At 41.7% G+C, this 22839-nt stretch overlaps 1 protein-coding gene across 10 annotated transcripts in view; it reads right to left on the bottom strand.

Annotated features, from left to right (window-relative positions):
- Positions 1 to 22839, bottom strand: part of LOC126174783 (tyrosine-protein kinase Src64B) — a 264444-nt gene that overhangs the window by 11603 nt on the left and 230002 nt on the right. For all 10 annotated transcript variants that reach the window (XM_049921134.1, XM_049921133.1, XM_049921141.1 and 7 more), the window contains one exon: positions 19175 to 19306. In XM_049921134.1, coding sequence (XP_049777091.1) covers positions 19175 to 19306 — 132 coding nt within the window. The remainder of the gene's footprint in view (positions 1 to 19174; positions 19307 to 22839) is intronic.

Here is a 22839-nt window from a genome sequence, read left to right as displayed (position 1 = left end):
AATAATTCTTCGTTAAGTGACATTAGTGTTCATAATTCATCTGATTACACCTTTTTCTACATGACATTATTGTGGTGGAGACGCTGGATATTGGAACTTGTGATAGCACACATAATCGACCACACAGTGGCTCCCATTAGGCCATGACAGATGCCGTTTACGTGGTGACGAACCCAAGTTCAAGCCATATTCAACAGATCGCAATCTATCGGAATGGCTTCCAATCATCATATCGATGTCTGTGGTAAAGGAAAAAACAGATTTCACAAGTGTTCTTCGTCAGATAGTGAGACAGGAAGTTCTGAAGGCACTTGGATTGCACGGCAACCAAAAAACCGAGACGCTTCAAGAGGTCATACGGGAGGAAGTGGAACAGACATTGAACCCAATCTCTCTTCCTTCATTTCCCTTTAAAACGGTGAAAAAGTTGAGACCCAGGCGAAGTTACGTTCCTACAATGCCGCATGAGGAATCTGTTTGGGACCAAAGGAAAACTGATGTCGGAGGACCCAAGATACCCAACCAGTATGTTTCCACTGCAGATGACTGGAACATGTGGTGCGCTATTGTTGAGAAAGGCAGCGGATATTTGACGACACCTGCGTCAGAGGACAGCAGGCTGATCTTAGCCGACGCCAACTCTAGGGTGATGAAAATGAACAAGAAGATGTGAGTGCAGGATGACATAGGTCATGATCGCCGTGAGCTAGCCACTACAGAGGACGCTCCCCAACACGCTGATCAAGGTCTCCATTGCCGTTTAGAAGCTCCAGTCGATCACTTAGCTGCTGCAACCTGGAAAACTAAAAGGTGCGACCTTCGTTGGAGGTGACACTGCCAAAAAGAAAAATCCTCTGCCGTCAATCACTACAAAAATGATGGGAAACTACATCGATATCCTCATGGGTGGCCGACCAGCCCAAGCTCTTGCGGACCCTGGAGCATCATATTCAGTTATTTTGGAGAAGTACCATCACCAGCTGCAGAAAACCATACTTGTCGACAACAAAACATCTCTGCTGTAGGTGGCTAATGGGAAATATGTAAAACCTACAGGAAGATATGTCATTCGTGTGGGTGTAAGTGGCCATAAACAGCCCTCAGAATTCATCGTCTTACAAGAGTGTAGTCATGACATCAGTCTTGGATGGGACTTTTGAAAGTTTCTCAGGCAATTATAGATTGCAGTCACTCGAAGATTATGCTCAACGAGATGAGATACTGTGGACAGGAGGATGCGCATCCGAGTGTGTGGAGACCATGCGTGCTGGAAGAAGTGATCATTCCTGCAGTCAGCACTAGAAAGGTAACTGTCATGTGTCATGCCACACATCAACCCATGGATCTTGAATTGGAATGTAAGTGAAGCAGACCACTAAAGAATAACTTGGTCATCCCAGCCTCTGCCATCTGATTTCAGAATGGATTCAGTGAACTGTGGATAGTTAACTGTCACCGAGAACCGCAGATCCTTCCAAGATGCATGTGCATAGCAAATGCTGAGCCGTTAATTGCAGAACAGCTGAGCATCATAGAAACCTCCCATGCTGCATGCTGAGTCTGTGGGCAGAATTAGCGCTACCACTACATGACAAGATCTTCTAGCTCAACCAAATCTCATTAAGGAACAACAGAAGCAGCTACTTACCATTCTTCAAGAGTTCTCTGAATGCTTCAATCCACTGGTGAAAAGCAAATTAGACAAATCAATTGTGAAGCACCGGATTAGCATGGAAGACCATCAACCAACAAGCCAGAGAGCATACTGTGCGTCCACAAAGGAATGTCAAACAATTCACCTTGAGGTAGAGAAAATGATGAAGAATGACATCATTCAGCCTTCACAGAGCCCATGGTCATCAGCAGTGGTCCTCGTCAGGAAGAAGGATGGCAGTTGGCGCTTTTGTGTTGATTACAGGAAGCTTAATAAGATAACTAAAAAGGTCATTTGCCCTCTTCCACGAATTGGCTATACACTAGATTTTCTGAAGGGAGCTAAGTTTTTCTCAACCATGGACATGTACTCGGGATACTGGCAAATCGAAGTAGATGAGGCTGATCGTGAGAGAACTGCATTCATCACCCCTGAGGGCCTGTATGAATTTAAGGCAATGCTGTTTGGTTTGTGTAACTTCACCAGCAACTTTTGAACAAATGATGGATAATCTTTGAAGGCACCTGTTATTTAGATGACATTATAGTGTTCTCCGAGACATTTGATGAACACGTAAAAAGACTGAGGGCCATTCTTAAGTGTCTCCAACAAGGCGGACTGAAATTTAATCCCAGAAAGTCTCTCTTTGGTCAAAAGAAATCAAAATACTTGGAGACCTTGTGTCAAATGAAGGTGTGCAGCCAGACCCAGAAAAGGTGAGATCTATAATGGAATTTCCTCTTCCTAAAAGTATTAGAGATGTGAGACGCTTCCTCGGATTATGTTCTTATTACCATCATTTTATCAAAGACTTGTATGAAAGCCAAGCCACTCCAAGAGTTGTTAAAAGCTGATGCCAAATTTATCTGGGGTGGTGCTCAACAAAATTCTTTCAATGTGCTGCGAAAAACTCTGAAGACTGACCCTGTACTTGGTCTGTATGATGAGAGAGCCCTACAGAACTACGCACAGATGCCAGTGGGTACAGGATCAGTGCTGTTCTAGTGCAAATTTTGGATGGAAAATAGATGGTTATAGCCTAAGCTTCTAGGACACTTACAAAAGCCGAGAGAAACTACTCAACTACGAAAGAGAATGTCTTGCTGTGATCTGGGCTATGTGCAAATTTCGATGGTATCTCGATGGAAGGCCATTCACAATTGTTACAGACCATCATTCACTTTGTTGGTTGATGGGTCTTAAGGATCCAACAGGACGACTCGCCAGGTGGGCACTACGTCTTCAAGAGTATGACATTGCCATAGTGTACAAAAGTGGAAGAAAACACCAAGATGCCGACTGTCTCTCAAGAAACCCTGTGCAAGACTATCGAGACTTTGATGAAGATAGTGACTATCTCGCTGCACTCCAGGATCTCTCTGCTGAGCAGGAGAAGAATGCCAAGATATCTCAAATTATACTTGCCTTAAATTGGTCAGAGGATGTGAAAGGACAATTTAAGGTAGTTAATGGATTACTTTGCAAGAAAAACTTTGATCCGTTTGGCAAGAGGTGGCTACCAGTTATTCCTAAACACATGCGCTTAGATGCTACCAGTCTAATTAAAAAATCTTAGCGTAATCCACATGCTTTCAAATCAAAACTGAAGAGTTTCCTCATGGTTCACTCCTTGTATTCTGTCGAGAAGTTCCTTCAAAAATTAAGCTGATTCTTATTGTACTCTTGATTGCATTTACTTAAACTTTATGGACTGACTTTTTTCACATTCATAACATTTATTTTTATCTGTTATTACTTTTATGTTGTAATTTCATATACTGACACATTCCATGACCTTGGAGATTTGCTCCTCAATTTGGTCCTATGGAACTTGACGTGTAAATAAAATAAATGTTCTACAGAAATTTCATGACACACCTGAAGCCAAACATTTAGGATTTATTAAGACATACAATAGGATCCGCAAGAGAATTTTCTGGCCAGGTTTATTTAGGAGTGTCCATCACTATGTGTCGCACTGTCAAGAGTGCCAGAGGAGAAAGGCAGTTCCTCAGAAACCACCTGGCCGACTCATACCAATTCTACAAGCCAAAACGCCTTTCCAGCGTATTGGGATTGACCTCCTCTGACAGTTTCCGATGTCTGCTACTGGCAATAGATGGATTACTGTTTGCACTGATTATCTGACACGCTATGCCATTACAAAAGCCGTGAAAACGGCCAAAGCATTTGAGGTAGCCAAATTCATCGTGGAAGACATTGTATTAAAACACAGTGCCCCAAGGTTGTTTATTATGGATCGAGGGAAAGTTTTTCAATCGAATCTTGTGATGGAGATAAACCGTCGGTGCAACATCACTCATCACATGACGACAGCCTACCATCCGCAAACTAATGGGCTTACTGAACACCTTAATAAGACCTTGGCTGACATGCTATCAATGTTTGTCAATGTTGAGCAGAGCAACTTGGATGAGGTGCTACCTTTCATGACATTTGCCTACAACACCACCAAACAAGACACCACAGGATTTACGCCACTTTTCCTGGTGCATGGACATGAGGCAACTACGACAATGCATACTGTGTTTCTGTTACATCCTGATGACTTGGACGACGACTACATCGGCCAGGTGTTAAACAGAGTTGAGGGAGCTCGGCAGTTAGCTCAACTCTGCACACTGCAGGCTCAAGAAAATGATCGCCGAAGGCATGACGCAAGCCACCGCCCTGTTGTCTACCAGCCTGGTGACCTCGTCTGGATCTTCACTCCTGTTCGGAAGGTTGGTTTCTCTGAGAAGCTCCTCAGGCGCTATTTTGGACCTTATAACATTGTAAAACAATTGTCTGATGTTACTTATGAAGTTTAAGATTTTGATCCCCGACACAAGATGACGAAAGATCAGAGATATGGTCCACATCCTTCGAATGAAGCCCTGTAAGGATCCTGCAACCCAGCATAAATTTGACGCTCCTGCGACAAGCAGCAAGCGGAAAGGTGATAAAGAGTGTAGCGGCAAAGGAAGTTCTAACAAGATCACCGCCAGGGCGAACATCAGTCCTCGGGAGTCGGAGTATGCAGGAGCAATGACTCGTTCCCGGACTAGGAGGACATAACACCGAGATGCTGTTCTCTTAAGGAGGGAACAATGTCGCAGAGGAGGCTGAGTGGCGTGGTCATTGTCATGTGGTGGTTATGATGCTGGACTGTTGCATGGAGGGTCGTGAGTTCAAAACTCACCTGAACTATAAAAATTTAATTTCTATACTAGGTTTGAGTACATTCTAGAAGTATCCACAAATGTCAGGAATCATTGTATTGGAATGTTCTGTAACTGTATATATACCGTATGTGTTCTGGCCGGAGGCAGTTCGCTCCACGCTCTTGTATGTGCACGTGCTTAATAAACCTTCGTTAAGTGAAGTTAGTGTTCGTCATTCATCTAATTACACCTCCTTCTACGTGACAATATCATTCTCATAATCATATCAGTACAAGACATATTTTGAGCAAAAAAAAAAAAAAAAAAAAATTCTTTTGTTAAAAGGACCATACAACATGAATGGTCAACAATTCTTGAAACATAGCAAAAAAAAAAAAAAAAAAATTCTTTTGTTAAAAGGACCATACAACATGAATGGTCAACAATTCTTGAAACATAAATGCACTTGTTCAAGACACTGATTCATACCCATACACACCTAAAATGACAAGAAAAAGAGATCACTGTGTGATAACACTTCCTTTATTGTGTGGTAACGCTTCCTAAGACAACACTATGACTAATGGTGGCGAAGTCCAGTAATGACAATGGAAGCTGTTCTGTTACTTCCAATAAAGACATTTGCAGATACATGCAGTAATGAATCGCTCATACAATTAATCAAATTATGCAGTGTCTAATTCAGTAACACAAGTATTTTTTAAAAAAATTCCACTTAGCTGTATGCAATGAAGAATTATTGTTAATCTGATTGGCTGGCAGTATGGAAGCACCAATAAAGTAATCGGTAAGCAGGGGAGAGGCTAGATAGATTTAGTGTACAACTTGGATGAGATTAAAATGTTGGAATTAAAAAAATATCAACACCAACCACTAGGGCAATTCTGAAGGGATAAAAGTCAAGAAATTCATGGTGAAGTGAAAATACCAATTGTACATTAATTTCGACATTCAAACTATAGATGCAGGTACCAATAAACCATGTTTCTGGAACCTCCAGCCTCTTTTTTCCCCTTCCTGTTCACAGCTGAAATGTAGAGAAAACAATTGTATGTCTATTTCTGTCATACCCTTTGGCCTGTTCAAAATTACTTTAGGATTGACAGTTTGACAGGAACACATGGAGGTGTGGAGCACTATCACCAAGTCCCACAGAGAATACAAACAATCTTACATTTCATTCAATTCACTCAACCTCCCAAACTATTTGACGTACAAAGCATTTTTGAAAGAGCTATCCTTTGCTTTTTAATATTTTATTTACAGCAATTAAGTTTTAGGATAAAAAAGAACAGAAGAAAAGGGTTTAACATCGCCTCGACATCGAGCTCACCAGGAACAGAGCACAGGCTCGGATTATGAAAGGAGAGGGAAGGAAATTAGCCATGCCTCTTCCAGAGGAACCATTCCCGAATTTTCCCTAAGTGATTTAGGCAAATCATCGAAAACATAAATCTTCATGGCTGAATGCAGATTTGAACTATTGTTGTCCTCAATGTGATTCTAATGTGCTAACCACTGCAACAGCTCTTTAAGAAAATATATGGAGTTTAGTTATAGTTTACAAAAATGTACTTCCTGAATACATTACCAAATTTTCAACATTTTTGTTTATGAATGTAGATAAAAACATTATGCAGACTAAATCTTAAGAATACATTAAATTTTCATGTCCTCCAAACTGGAACTCTGTTTCTAACACCGAGCAGTCAGTATTAAATGTAATGCATGATGCTGTGCTCAGGTGTCAAAACCTCAGTGGTAGCATGTTTGGTTCCATTATGAGAAACAGAGTACTAGGTTTATAATTAACCTGTTGTTATGTTTTCTGATCAAACTTCTACTTATTTGAAACATAATAAAAAAATTATTCCTGTTAGTCGAGGAGACAAAATTTATTGGTTTGGAATAAATAATAACAGTGATAACAAAATACAATAACTCAATACTGCAACAGTTATAATGCAAATGGAGAAAGTGATTTCTTTTGTGCAAAGTTTCTCCACTGAATTTTATTCAGACTCAGTTGCTGATAATGACATCATTATTAATAGTCAAACCATAAGGAAATATAATTTTGCTCTACTGGTGCTTAAACCGCACACACCATACATGCCTCTGCAACATTTTTGTGATGGCACTGTAAAAACTTTAGTGACATGACTCTTGCTGCTAACACTGTCAGTGTCATTAGTTAATGACAGGGCATTTTCTATAACATTTTTAAATAGGTTTCATCTGCTATGCTTTTTCCCATTTTATGTTGTGTATGATTGATGATTTTCCTAAGAGCTTTGCTTCTGATTGCCTCGACTGCAGATTGTTGTTGCCAATGTAATCTTTAATTAAGGACCATCTCAATTCTCTGAGCTTGGAATGGTAGTGACAATGTGACAGCTGTGTGACTGTTTGCTCAATTTTGCCATCACGTCTATTTCATATATTGGAAAGTGTGCTTCATGCAGAGATATCAGATCCATAAGCACCACCTTTTTAAATGTATAACCTACTTTGATGTTCTGACACTGAAGGTAATCAACTCCTCCTTTTCATTCACCATGGATGGCATTTCATCAACAACAGAATGGTTGTGAACATTATCAAGAACTATTATTGATGATGTAGACACGTAGCACACAAATCATTTCTCTTGAGTGATCTCATATGGCAGTGCTTTGGCCAACAGAGTGACATTGAACTTTTCCCCTTAACAACACAATACAAGAAAACAATAGTAATAAGAGAGAAAAATTTAACTTTGCATGTGTAAGAAATGAAAACAAACACAATCTTAGTGCACAGTGAACAATCATGAAGAACTGCAAGCCGCCTGAACCTAAGACAGAGTGCGAGTAGCAGGTGTTGTCTGGCAACCATGGGTTTCTCAACCTTCACATGATTTTGAACAGAGTACAATAGTAGCATCCTCCAATCTTATGTATGGTTACAAATACCTGCAATTTGCAATTATTAAGAGCTCTACAGCTCTGATCTACTTTGTGTGACTTCACTCTCACCTATGTTGCTAAAATAAGAATATTTCACAAAATGATTTTGTTTTTCAAAGTGTATTGGATCATGAATGAGTGCCTTAAGTGTGTGGATTATTCTTTTATGTGGGTACAGTCTTACGCAAATGAGGTCAATCAAGATGCCCAGCAAAAACATATCCAAAATAATATAGGGTTCAAGGAAAAAATGTGCTTAATGACAACATGCCCTCATCCAACCTTTACAAAATACAGAGAATAAAACGAATATTTATAACTACAAAGGGATCTTCCTGCTACCAATTATGTATAAACGTCTGTCAAAAGTCTTACTGAAGAGAACTGAAGCAGACACAGACTACCTAATCAGGAATACTAGGAGTCATGAAAGACAATTGCGTGCAGAACAAATTATCAGTTTCAAGATCATCTAGTAAAAGCAGTGATCACTCCCCTTCCCCCTCTCCATCAAAAAAGCATATGATGCAATAGACTGACATTTACTGTTGAACATATGATATGATTTCAAAAAACAACAGAAATGATCAAACATTAAGTAACACCATGTCTAAAGCTGAATTCTGAGGTGAAATTGCTTAGTGTTCTGATATTAAAATACGAGTCCAACTAGGAAACAGATGATCTGTTCTACTGTTCATCTTGTATTAGAAAAAAATGAATCAGGACCTGGCCAAAAGACATAAATATTGTCAGACTATGTGGATATAAAATTCTTTTGCAATTTTTTACCTGTGCAGACATCCTAGTAACTCTCTACAAGAAAGTAGAAGGAGCAATTCTTTGCCTAGGAAAACTTCATGAAACTGTATGCCGACCTGGACTCCAAATCTCACAGGAACTCCTTAGTACCTCGATGGACAAGTAATGGTAACTCAATTCAGCAACATATTACAAGTACCTAAATTTAGCTACCTAAGGGATACTATCCTACATTTGGGATTAAATAGTGATACAAACAAAGAGAGAAAATTGGTAACTCAAAACTGAAAGAATCTTCCAGAAATTGATATTGGAGATGACATGATACAAGGTAAAGCTACATTCGAGACTTGTCTATAACCATTGAGTTGCAGATAAACCTATAACTGGAACCAATAGAATCAGGACAGAAGGGATTTTGAAAGCATACTCTTCAGATAAAAAAGTTGAATCATGTATCTCAGCTGGGCATAACGATTTATAATAATAATAATAATAACAATAATTGTTCAAATGAAACTATAAGGTTCCAGGGACCTTTACAAGTCTTAAACATCTATTTCATCTGTATGCAGAATGAAGCGAAAAATGAAAATTTGTACCAAGGCCAGGATTTATTTATTTATTTTGTGTTCCATAGATCCATATGGGAACATATCCCTGGATATAGAACGAGTCAAGGTTTTTTACAGATTATTGTTTTGTGCACAGATACATTGATCTAATCATTAGATTAAAGAAACTGTGACGTTTAGCATATACCCTTACATATTAGTTAAGATACAGGACATCTGAAAGAATATACAGTCATACATAAATTTGGGTATTGTTCTTAAGTTATACAGGTGTCGTATACAGACATACATAAATTTGGGTATTGTATTAAGTTACATTGTACTTACAGAGTATGATTAATCGACTGTAGAGGTCACACAGTAAGGTTTAAGCACAAACAAGAGATCCTATGCATTTTTGCTAAGAAATTCATCAATACTGTAACAAGATTCATCTAAAAGGAACTGCTTCAGATTTTCTTTAAACTTTGGCATGTTTCCAAACAGTTCATTAATGTGCAGTGGGAGGACATTAAAAATCTTGGACCATACTTTCCGTTTTTAGCTCATAATGGATATCCAGTTTCCTTTGGGTGTTATAACTGTGGTATGAGCTATTGATTTTGAATAAGTTGCTATTTTTTTAAACAAAGCACATCAGGGAAAAAATATATTGGGCAGGTGTTGTAAGGATGTGTAGAGCTCTAAACAGATCCCTGCACAAGTGCCTAGGATGTACTCAACACATAATTCTTATTGCTCGCTTCTGTGGATGGAACACTTTTCTTGCTATTGGTTGATTTCCACAAAATGTTATACCATAGGCCATAAGTTGGTGAAAATAGCCAAAATATGCAATTTTTATTGTGCTCATTTCCCTAGTGTCTGAAATCATTCTTAAGGCAAACATTGCCGAGCTTAGCCTTTTGCACAGATCTTTAATATGGCGGTGCCACTTCATTTTGCTATCAATATGCAGACCCAAGAATTTGAAGGACTCAACCTTCAAAATCTCTTGCTCACCCATTTTTACATTCATTTCATTAGTAACATTTGTGTTAGAAGACAAATGAATGTAATTTGTCTTTTTTAGGTTGACTGTAAGGCCACTGGTTTCAAACCAGTTTGTCAAATCTGCAAAAGCTTTATTTGCAGCCTAATTTGACACATTCCCTGAGAGATTATTAACTGATAAAGTGGTGTCGTCAGCAGACATGAGTATTTTCCCATATTCTGTGCATAGTGCTAAGTCATTTATAAATATTAGAAAGAGCAGTGGGCCCAATACTGAGCCTTGAGGTACTCCTGCAGTAATGGAGCCCCATTCTGAAGATACCTGGCCACCATGCAGTCCTTCCACGATTACTTTCTGCTTTCTACCACACAGATAGGATTCAAGCCACGTGCCTACAGTTCCACCAATTCCTAGTGCAGTAGTCACCAGAAAGATCGCGGGAGGCACACATCGGCATGGCGCGTCACGGACAGTAGTTGCCGCAAGTGAAGTCCCATCCACTAGAGGGCACGTGAGAATTCGGCCGCACCCTCTGCCGGTGGAACAACAACAACTCAGGTAGCACGGGCCGTGCCCAGTCAGTTTTACATTGGGCATGCCTAGCAGACAGTTCCTGGTCTACACTATGTGAAGTGCGACGGACAACGTGAATCGTGTTAATACACAATTGGTGATGAGTACCGTATTTACTCGAATCTAAGCCGCACTTTTTTCTGGTTTTCGTAATCCAAAAAACCGCCTGCGGCTTAGAATCGAGTGCAAATCAAGCTGAAGTTATGAAAACTTCTGCCGTCGAATATATGTAGTGCTACGCAGGCATGCTTTGTAGGCACAAAGATAAATACTGGCGCCAAAACCTCTGCGTCAGTAAATAAATTTTTTAAAAAGAAGTGGAAGACGAGCTTTTTTTCTCCGCCACGAGTTTCGACCACTGCATTTTCATAAATTATCCAACGAAGTAAATACAAATTCCATATTGTTCATCTTCGAATGTGGGCACAATTTCACTGTACTACGAAAATCTGACTGGCAAGATTGTTTGGGATGTTTGTCAATATGGCCAACTCTACGTTCTGAATTTTTTCCTATCTGTGAGAAGAGATGGTTGCTAATAGGAACCTGATGAAATTTGAATCACATACAGTATTCTCTTCACCATGAGAATAATACGGATATAAACATTTTGCCATGTATTCTTTCGTGTTTGCTGCTATCTCATTTAAATCCTGTCTGCCTAATAAAGTACGAAACCAGAGTGAGGCAAAAGCAAACGCGGAAGAATATACGTATCGTGTCATGTTTATATTCGTATTATTCTTATGCCTAATAGTGATGCAGTCAGAAATGAAGCATGGCAAGTGACTAGATTTTTAAATCTTGGATGACTAATTTCTGTGCAGAATTTGATGTAATAAAGAAGTGGTCGCAAAGATTTTCAAACGGAGAAAAATTTTCGCCTAACTCTCATTCAGAACATGTTCTATCATACGCAGTCTATTATTTGATGCTTGTTGATCATTATCAAAGAAAGCAGCAGTGTAAGTAACAACAAATAGCAGTCTCTTGCCATTGTTTCACTAATGAGACGATTCCTCTCTCTTTTTTTTTTAATTGTACGCGGCGGTAGCGCGCACAAAAGCAAGCCATGCCGCGAGCCGCGACAGGCCGTAAACACGCACTATCAGAATGCGACAAACAATGCACGACACAGTGCAGTAATGCATTTTCAGCTTAAGAGTGACGCAAACACCTATAACAAAGAAAACGGCACTTATCAGATCAAAGCAAAATAAGCAATCGATTCAAACCAGACGAAGCACGTGAAAAAGGAAGGGTACCCGTATAAATACGGATGGAGCGCCTGACGCATAGCAATGGCTAAGTGGTAAAGCTTAACTGCTAAGCTTACGACTCGAACCAAACTACTGTAGCTGTATCGTCATTCATTCGACCTGAATTGTGTCTCATATTACAATGGACCAACTTTGTTTCGATTTGGAGGTGCGGCCTAAAACTTTTCTCTCCCCTTGAATTTCGAGTCTCAAATTTCAGGTGCGGCTTAGATTCGGGAATTTTTTTTTTTTCCTTTATTTCGAGTCTCATTTTTCAGGTGTGGCTTAGATTCAAGTGCGGCTTAGATTCGAGTAAATACGGTAGGGTCGTTCTCTCGCGTGTTGCATCGTCATTCCGGTTTCACAGCTTATCCACGGCATGGAGGATTTAGTGCGGGTTTTGGTTGAGCAGCAGAAGGAGCTCATGGCAACCATGACACAAGCGCTTCCGGCGTTGCTCTCCACGCAGTCTGCTCCAGCACCATTCCCTCCTCCCTTTACCCCGTATGACGAGACGGCGGAGGTTTGGGACGCATATGAACATCTCCTTCAGCAGCATTTCCAGGTATTTCATGTTGCCAATGCAGAGGTATGTCATGCTCTTTTCTTGTCTTGGATATCTCCCTCACTGTATTAAGTTTTGCGGCAGCTAGCGCCATTGCAGGAACCCTCGTCCTTGTTTTTGACGCATTGTGCTCATTGCTGTCTTCATATTATCGCCGCCGCATGCATGTTGTGGCGACTAGGGTCGAATTCTATCAATGCAAGAAACAGCCCCATCAGCCTTACCGGGCGTGGGCCACTACCCTGCATGGTCTTAGTCGCAAGTGTCATTTTGTCACGGAGCAGTCACGAGAGTCGTATACCCACGTTATGGTGTGAGACATCATTGTTCATTCGGCCCCTGATAGGGAGGTACAGCCGCCAGCCCGTTACCGTTCTGTGCGTCGTGTTATATACATCATGATCGGTCAGAGTGTCCCTAGCGTTGGGCCGTTTGTCGCAAATGTAATAAAAAAGGACACATTGCTGAAGTTTGCCGCTCAGCCTCAAAAGAATCGAAGGAAGCAGGTACAGAGGACATGGACGTTGACATTCAGAACGTTTCAACGGGCCAGGCTCCCGAAGCATCGGCACACAAATTCTTTATCTTTATGTCGGTTCGGTCGCACAGACTACAACTGCAAGTAGATACGGGTGCAGCAGTTTCCTTGTTGAATGCACAAACTTACTCCGACCTTGGGTCGCCCCTGTTGGCGCCAGTTTACCGGCGTCTCTGCGGTTACGGTAAACAGTTCATTCCCCTACTGGGTCAATTCACTACCGACGTTACTTACAAATCAGTCACTCGGCCTCTTGCGTCTCTGCGGTTACGGTAAACAGTTCATTCCCCTACTGGCTCAATTCACTACCACGGTTAATTACAAATCAGTCACTCGGCCTCTTACTTTTACTGTTGTCAGTGATGTGAGCTCCGCTAACCTTTTTGGATTGGATGCCTTTCACGCTTTCGGTTTTTCTATCGCAGACACCATACAGTTGGTCTCCGAAGACATTCTCGATATCTTTGAGGAGGGCCTGGGGCGTGTTTCAGACTTTGAAGCTCACTTAATGTTGAAGGCGTTGGCTCGCCCGCATTTTCTACACACGAGGCAGATCTCCTTGGCTCTCTGCCCTCAGGTAAAAGCAGAGCTAGACCGGCTGACAGCCCTCGGGGTCGTTCTTCCCATTTCTTCTAGTGAGTGGGTTTGCCCCTCGTTATTGTCAGGACACCCTCGGGAAACTTACATCTTTGTGGCGATTTCAAGGTCACCATTAATTCCCAATTGGTGGTGGACACCTATCTCTTGCCTTGTTCTGATGAATTGTTCTCCGACGTGGCGGGAGGCCAATATTTTTCGAAAATCGATCTTTTGGAGGCTTATCATCAGATACCACTTGATGAGGACTCCAAACGGCTGGCGGTCGTCAACACCCCGTTTGGCCTTAACCAATACCAGCAGTTGGCCTTCGGAATATCCAGTGCCCCGGCGATATTTCAGCGGTATCTTGAGCATGTCACGTCGGCAATCCTTCATTGTGTAAATTACCTGGACGACATAATTGTCACAGGCCGCAGCACGAAGGAACCCTTGCACAACCTTCGAACCCTCTTTCTCAAATTCAGGTCAGTGGGCCTGCGTTGGAACCCGCATAAGTCAAACTTCTTTCAACCATCCATTGAATATGTGGGCTACACCATCTCTCGGCACGGCGTCCAGCTGGTAGGAAGTTTGGGCCAAGGTATCGTCGACTTTACGCGGCCCGCTTCGCTGAAGGAGTTACAAGCTTTTTTAAGATTGCCTATTACCACTGGTTCATTCTCAGGGCTTCCACCATAGCCCACCCTCTGTACTGCCTTCTGCGCAAGGGTGTTCCTTTTGACTGGTCGCCTGCATGCGAGTGAGTGTTCACCTCGTTGAAGGGCCTCCTCACTTCAGCGCCTTGTTTGGCTACTTTTGACCCCAATAAGCCGTTGGTCCTGGCTACAGATGCTTCGCAGTATGGGGTGGGGGCGGTCCTGGCTCACGCAACGCGGATGGCTCCGAGCAGCCACTGGCGTTTGCGTCTAACACTCTTAGTCCCACGCAGGCCCATTACTCCCAGATGGAAAAAGAGGCTTTGGCCATTGTCTACACTGTTACCAAGTTTCACCCTTTCTTGTATGACATGAAGTTTCAGTTAATCACTGACCATAAGCCATATCGTTATTTGGCCCCGACTCTCAGATTCCGGATAGGGCGGCCCACAGACTGCAGCGCTGGGCCTTGTGCCTTTCTAAGTACCATTATGAAATTCATTTTCGCCCTACCGAACAGCATGCCAACGCAGACGCTCTTTCTCGTCTTCTGGTGGGCCCAGATACTAAGTCGATCGGGAGGAGATTATAAGTTTTCATTTGGATGTGGCGTTCTGCCAAGCGATTGATGGCTTCCCGATCACTAGTTTTAGAGTCACCAGGGGATCGGCAGCTGACCCCGTTCTCCGGCAAGTAGTTCGCCTCGTTCAGCATGGGTGGTCGGTCCCGACCTCCAGGCCGGGCCTCGGACCCTCTTCGTAATTATTTTGTTCTACGAGACCGCCTCTCAGTCTTGGAAGGAGTTCTCCTTCTGGCTACCGATGATACAGCTCCTCGCGTGGTTGTTCCTCCAAGTTTGCGAAGGGAGGTCCTGATGTTACTACATGAAGGGCACTGGGGTGTTTCCTGTACTAAAACCTTGGCTCGCAGACATGTGTACTGGCCCGGTATTGACAGAGAAATTGAGCACTTGGTGGCCGCCTGTTCCCAGTGTGCGAGCCAACAGGCATGTCCCAGGTCAGCGTTCTCTTTATGGTCGCCTGCAACCCAGGCATGGGAACGTGTTCACATAGATTTTGCGGGCCCGTTTCTCAATGGCTTTTGGCTCATTGTCAGTGATACTTATTCCCAATTCCCATATGTGGTTCGCTGCTCCTCAACCACTACAGAAGTTGCAATCCAGGCACTCGCAAAAATCTTTTGTGTTGAAGGTCTGCCAGTCACCCTGGTATCGGACAATGGACCTCAGTTTATTTTGCAGACCTTCCAGTATTTTCGTACGCGCTTCGGTATTCGGCATGTTTGCTCTTCCCCCTTTTCATCCACAATCGAATGGGGAAGCCGAGCACATGGTGAGCACATTTAAGGCGCCGATGAAAAAGTATGTGCACGAATTTCCTGTGGAGGAGGCGTTGACGTTTTTCCTGACGGCATACTGGACCACACTGATGGGAGAACGCAGCCCTGTAGAGCTGCTCCACTGGCGACAACCTAGGACTCTGCTGCACCTCCTCCGGCCTGGTCTTCGCCAGTCTTTGCAAAACGGGGTACCCGGCTTTCCACCGGGTATGTCGGCCTGGGCACCTGGGTTTGGTCACAATCCATGTTGGATACCAGCAGTGGTTCTGCGCCGCAATGGCCGCTGGATGTATACCTTGCAGGCGGGAGACCGGGAGGTGCGGCCTCACCAAAATCAGCTACGTCCACGTTTGGGCACCCACCCTCCGACCCCTCAGGCGCTGGCTTCTCCATTGTCGGCACCTGTGTTGTTTTCTCAGGGGACACTACCGCCCCTCCCCCCTGTGACTCCGCCACACAGCAATGGTTCTCAGCCTTGGCAGCCTCCAATAGCTCCAGCACCGGCATCGCCATCGTTAGAGACGCCCCGGCAAGAGCCGGCCCCTCTTGCAGGCCCGGTTTCTCAGGAGGCTGGTTCGCCTGTAGTCGTGCCTTCCCCATTGTCCCCGCCACTGGGTCTTGCCCCTCACGAGATGGAACGGGATCCGGAGTTCGACAGCTTATCGCCCGTTCCGTCCCGGGCTCCGGTGGTGGGACGATGAGGGCCTCTTCGTGTATGCAAAGGTTCCGGCACGAGGGTTGGCAGATCCCCCCCTCCCGACTCCAGCATTTCAATGGACGTGGAGGTCATTGCTACTGCACGAAGCTCCACCTTACGATGCAGTGGATCACAGTGGCTTCCCCCCCCCCGAAGGAGGAGGAGTGCAGTAGCCACCAGAAAGATCGCAGGAGGTGCACATCGGCACGTCACGTCACGTCACGGACAGTAGTTGCCGGAAGTAAAGTCCTGTCCACCAGAGAGCACGTGAGAGTTCAACCGCGCCCTCTGCCTGCAGAACAACAACAACTCAGGCAGCATGGGCCGTGCCCAGTCAGTTTTACATCGGGCATGCCTAGCAGACAGTTCCCGGTCTACACTATGTTAAGTGCAACGGACAATGTGAATTGTGTTAATACACCTAAGGTCTTGGCTTTACTCAAGAGAATATGGTGACTTACACTGTCAAAAGTTTTGACAGGTCACAAAATATTCCAACCGTCATCATCTTATAATTTATGGCTTCCATAACATTGTCAACAAAGGCATGTATTGCATCCATGGTTGATACCCCTTTCCGAAAGCCAAACTGGCAACTGCTGAGGATGTTATATTTACTAAGATGCTCAACCATTCTGCTATGCATCAATTTCTCTAGTACCTTGGAGAAAACAGAGTAATGAAATTGGTCGATAGTTTGTAGCCTCAGTCTTTTCTCCCTTTTTATAAATTGGTCACATAAGCTCATATTTTAACCTGTCGGGAAAAACAACTTCTTCCAATGACGTATTGCTAATATGGCAGAGGACTGTAATTATTTCTTTACAACAGTATTTCAGTAACTTGCTGGAAATGTTGTCAACTCTAGCAGAATTTTTACATTTTAAAGACATAATTATTTTTCCTAATTCTATCACTGTAGTTTTTCGAAGATGCATCTCATCTATTTTGTTAGTTAAGGTGTTATGCAAGTAATTCTGTAGCTTTCTTTACAGAACCCTGGCATCCCATTTGGTTGGTGACTGTTAGGAAATGATTGTTAAAGATATCAGCCACCATTTCGGGAGCATCCACCGAAAGGCTCCCAGTTCTTAAGCTAATCACTTTTTTGGCAGATAGGCTTTTCCCTGTCTCGCTTTCAACATATTTCCATATGGTTTTCATTTTGTTATTTGATTTGTCAATTTCCTTTTTTAGATACATACTTTTAGATTTCTGGATCACCTTCCTTAATATCTTAGAGTACACTTTATATTGCCCCACCACTGCAGTATTGTTAGACTGTCTGGCTGAGGCATACAATTCTCTTTTTGTTTTACATGAAATTTTGATGCCCTGGGTAATCCATGGCTTAAATGCAGGGTTACACTGATTTTCTCTGACTCTTTTTATTTGGAAACACCTCCTCAAAAAGATTTGATGTTAAATTAATAAATACATTAAATTTTGTGTTGACACCTGCTGAGTTGAATACTTCAGACCAGTCTACTAACTGTAGCTTCTGCCTATTGTTTCTTTATTTATTGGTCTCCCTTTTTTTCAGATAGCTTTTGGTTTTCTGTTAAGATTTAAATTGGGGATTGTCAGAAGTATAGCATCATGGTCTAACAGCCCATTTAGGACTTGACTGACTGTCAAGATACTGTGCCTAGACTTATCAACAAACACATTATCAATCAGAGTAATGGAGCGGTCAGTTACCCTAGTGGGAAATTCAACTACTTGCATTAGATTGTAACAGCTCAATAGTTGCTCCAGCTCCATTCTGTCATAACTTTCATTCAGGAAATTTACATTAAAGTCGCCTAGTATTAGGACTGAAATGTTTTTTTCTGTACAATTTTGATAACATTGCTTCAATCTGTTTGAGAAAGATTCCAAGATTCCCTCAGGTGCTCTATAAATTGATAATATGACTACTGATACACTATTTGTTGCCAGTTCTATACCACACACTTCGAAGTGCTGCTCAATACAAAATTTGCTTACATCAAGAGTTCTAAATACTACATTATTTCTAACATAAATCACTGTTCCGCCCCTCTCCATGTTGGATCTGCAAGATTGAGATGCTAAACTGAATCTGTCTAAACACAACATCTGAATATTACAAGTGACATGATGTTCAGTGAAGCATAGTATATCTGGTTGCTTTTTTTCTTTCAATATCATTTATGTTTATTAGTAGCTGGTCTAGTGAATTTTTAAGTCCTCTTAGGCCAATGTTATGATAGAAAATTGTGAGTGGTTTAGTCTTTCTTAAATCTGCACCATTTTTACGATTAGGCTTACTTGGTATCAGGGTACTTTCACTGTGGACATGTAGGCCTACTGTTGGTTTGAGCTTTGGAACTTCTGCTATATCCTATTCCTCTGAAGCCGGGTCTCCAACACAGCTGGAAAGCTTCTGCAATGCTGTTTGAGTTTAGGGGAAATATAAAGTGAGCTGAGGTGTGAATGGGAATTTGGATTGAGGACGGAGACATGCTAGGGTAGTCCGTGCAGCTGTGCAAATCCCCCATGCCAGAGCGGCATAATGGCTAATGAAGCCACCTAGTGAGCAGAGGACCCAGGTTTAAATCCCAGCATTGGTACAAATTTTCATTTACTGCTTGAGTCTGCATATATGCATAATACAATTATTATAACTATATAGATTCTTACCAGAGAAAGGTTTAAAATAATATTTATGAAATCTGTTTAAGAAAAACTTGTTACGTTTGCTGTTTTATTATTTCACCTCTCATGCCTCATTTCTATAACGAAGACAAAATTCAGCCAAATATCATTTAATTTTAACAGAATGATCTTAAAAACACATTCAAATTACCTGGATAAGGCACCTGGCCGTATGTAAAAAGTTCCATCAGAAGAATCCCATATGACCATACATCAGATTTAATAGAGAACTTTCCATAGATTATAGCTTCTGGTGCAGTCCACTTAACAGGAAATCTAGAGCCTAGAAATAAATGTCACAAGAAACATTTTATTATACTGACAACAAAACAATAAAATAATATCTTCAGTTCTATGACAAAATATTGTATTTAAATTTTTGGTCTTTATTAACACAAACACTTTGCATATCACGCAATGGAACATCCACGATGGAATAATAACAATACTATGAAAAGGATAGATGCTACTCACAAAAACAGAAAAGAGGTTGAGTTGCCGACAGACACAACAAAAAGACCGCTAAACATGTGAGTCTTTTAGAAATCTATCCTTTTCATAGCACTGTCAAACACTTCGCATATGACTGAGCACTGATGCACACAGAACACAAAAAAATGTTGACATCATGAGTTGTAAGTTCTAGTACCCAGCAGAAGAGTTTGATCATGAACCCGAATTGCATTTATATAAGGAAGGTTCGTTAGCTGCTGTTTCTTGCAGAGTGCTTTGTTCTAATCTCAACAACAAGCTGTGACTTAAAACTGTGTTTCCCTTACCTATTATTGCATTTTTAAATTATTTATGTAAGGTTACAATTGAATCATCCTAATTCAACTTTTCTCTTTGCAGAATGCAGGTAAATGGACCAAATATAGTTTTAATTCTTTTTGTGATTTAAAGACCCTTTCTTCAACTTGTAACATGCCTCAAAAGTACTCCAGCAGTTATTACCTTTAGTGGTTCCTGCATATCATCCTCTGAACCCTAACAGCTCAGCAGTCGACACTATATTCACTTTAGGAAAGGATCTCATGCATAAAAATTTGAACACATCGTAGTTAATAAGAATTAAATTCCTGTAATGAGAGACTTGATGTACTTCTTTATTTACAATATTCTACATTGGAAAAACTATGTATATTAGGAATGGAAACACACACACACACACACACACCTATATTGTCCTCAGACTGTGTGTGTGTGTGTGTGTGTGTGTGTGTGTGTGTGTGTGTGTGTGAGGAACATCGTCCAAAAGATGTGTCTTTCTATCACTCAGTACTATCTCAGCTATGATGTGAAGGTTATTTTTACTGTTTCCCTTTGTTTATACTCCACATAGGACTTTCTAGAATCAGGACTCAGGAAGGTTCTGATCTCTTTACACAGCTCACAATGGCAACCATGTCCATTATGAATCATAGCAGTGTTTCAGTTTAAGTAATTTTTTCAACAACAACAAGACACAATTACTGCAGGGACAAAGCAAGCATGGGAGTTCTGTTCTGCTTATTTGCAGCGTTTATAGCACAATATGCAATTTTTTGTGGTGCCATGTCTCGAACTGCAACACACATCTTAAACAAGTAACCTCTGTAATGCCGTTTTTGAATGCAAAGAATGCTAAGCCAGCTGAAATTCAACTTCTAGAAATTTATGGTGAAAATATATGACTGATGGAATGCTGAGAAACTGGGTGACACATTTCAATGATGGATGAACCAATGTTCATGATGAAGCAGGGAGTGGGCGGCCTTTGTTGTCAGTGATGGTTTGGTTGAGAAAGTGAATGAGCAAAAAGTGTGAAAGCTGATGGTTCGCATTAATGCCTTGTGATGAGTTTCTACAAATTTCAAAAACTGTTTTGCATGAGAATATCACAAATTGCTTAAATTTTTGTGAATTGTGTTCCCATTTGGTTAAAAAATGCTTATTGATGTCTATAAAATGAAGTGACTCGGCACTGGTTTGACATTTCTCACGCGATACAGTGATTAAGAAGATGAATTCTTAAACAGAATTGTAATCAGTGATGTAACTTGGGTTTGTCATATCACTCCAGAACCAAAATAACATTTGATGATTGGAGGCACTTACTATCTCTCCCCCCCCCCCCCCCCCCAAGAAAAAGTTCAAAACAACTGTGTCAGGACAAGAATCATGTGCACTGTGTTCTGTGACAGACATGGCATTCTGCTTGTTGAGTTCCTTCCCACAGGTGAAACCATCAATGCGACAGACACTGTGAAACATTGAGAAAACTACTGTGCACAATTCAAAACAAAAGGTATGGAATGCTCAGTCAAGGTATTGTGTTGCTTCATGACAACACAAATCTCCATTACATTGGTGTCAGTCAAAACCTTATTCAACAATTCAGTTGGGAGCAGTTCAATCACCTGCCATACAGCCACGATCTTGCACCTTCTGACTACCACTTGTTCTTGAACTTGAAGTGTGATTTTGGAATGATGCACTTTGAGAGCAATGACGACGATGAAAATTGTGTTCAGCAGTGATTATCTTCACTGGAAACACCTTTCTATGAATAAGGCATAGAAAAGTTGGCTTCCCACTATGACAAATGTTTGAACAATGGTGGCAACAATGTAGAAAAACAGTTTAAGAAAATCTCTTCCTTGTAAAAATAAATTTTGGTTTCGAAATGTTTTCATGAGGTTTTTTCCAAAACAGTGCTTACTTTCAAAACATGCCCCATATCTTTGTTATCTTTGGACAGATTGTGTTTTCTGTGTAAACTGAAACTGTATGTCAAGGCCATTCCCCTCTCCAGAAAAATGTGACATGCACGCCCTGGTGCCACATATACTTTGTTGTTGTGGTCTTCAGTCCTGAGACTGGTTTGATGCAGCTCTCCATGCTACTCTATCCTGTGCAAGCTTCTTCATCTCCCAGTACCTACTGCAACCTACATCCTTCTGAATCTGCTTAGTGCATTCATCTCTTGGTCTCCCTCTACGATTTTTACCCTCCACGCTGCCCTCCAATGCTAAATTTGTGATCCCTTGATGCCTCAAAACATGTCCTACCAACCGATCCCTTCTTCTAGTCAAGTTGTGCCACAAACTTCTCTTCTCCCCAATCCTATTCAATACCTCCTCATTAGTTACGTGATCTACCCACCTTATCTTCAGCATTCTTCTGTAGCACCACATTTCGAAAGCTTCTATTCTCTTCTTGTCCATACTAGTTATATACTAATGAGCCTAAACATTTGACCACCCGCTTAATACTATGTTAGTCCACCTTTCAAATGGTTTATAGCACTGATCCTGTGTGGCATGGATTCAACAAGTCATTGATAGGTCTGTGGAGACATGTGACGCTAGGTATCTATGCTCGTATCATGCAATTACTGTAAATCATGAGCCGGTGGTTTATGGACATGGGAGACGTCACCCAATAGCATTCTAGAATTATTCCATGAGATGCAATTCAGGTGTATTTGATGGCCAAGGCATCAACACGAGTTCACTTCATCCTCTTCAGACCGCTGTAACACAATTCTGGCTTTGTGAGAAAATATCCTCCACAGCATAAAAATGCCCCCATCGCACAGCATCCGTGGTCAGGTGTGTACTTGCAGCAGGATGATGGCATATCCAGATATGACCACTGACCTAAAGGAACACAAAACATCATTCAACTGACCAGGTGTCACATTTCCATTGACCATAACTGACAATGTCATTGGGTCAACATGGGAACACCAAGAGGCCATCTGCTGTGGAACCCAAAATTCCACACTTTGCGATGAACGGTATGCTCCTAAAATAGATGTTCACGACAGGTGTA

The sequence above is a fragment of the Schistocerca cancellata genome, chromosome 3 (assembly GCF_023864275.1).
Source record: "Schistocerca cancellata isolate TAMUIC-IGC-003103 chromosome 3, iqSchCanc2.1, whole genome shotgun sequence".
In the NCBI taxonomy this organism is placed as follows: Eukaryota; Metazoa; Arthropoda; class Insecta; order Orthoptera; family Acrididae; genus Schistocerca; species Schistocerca cancellata.
This window is presented reverse-complemented; position numbering and strand designations above follow the sequence as displayed.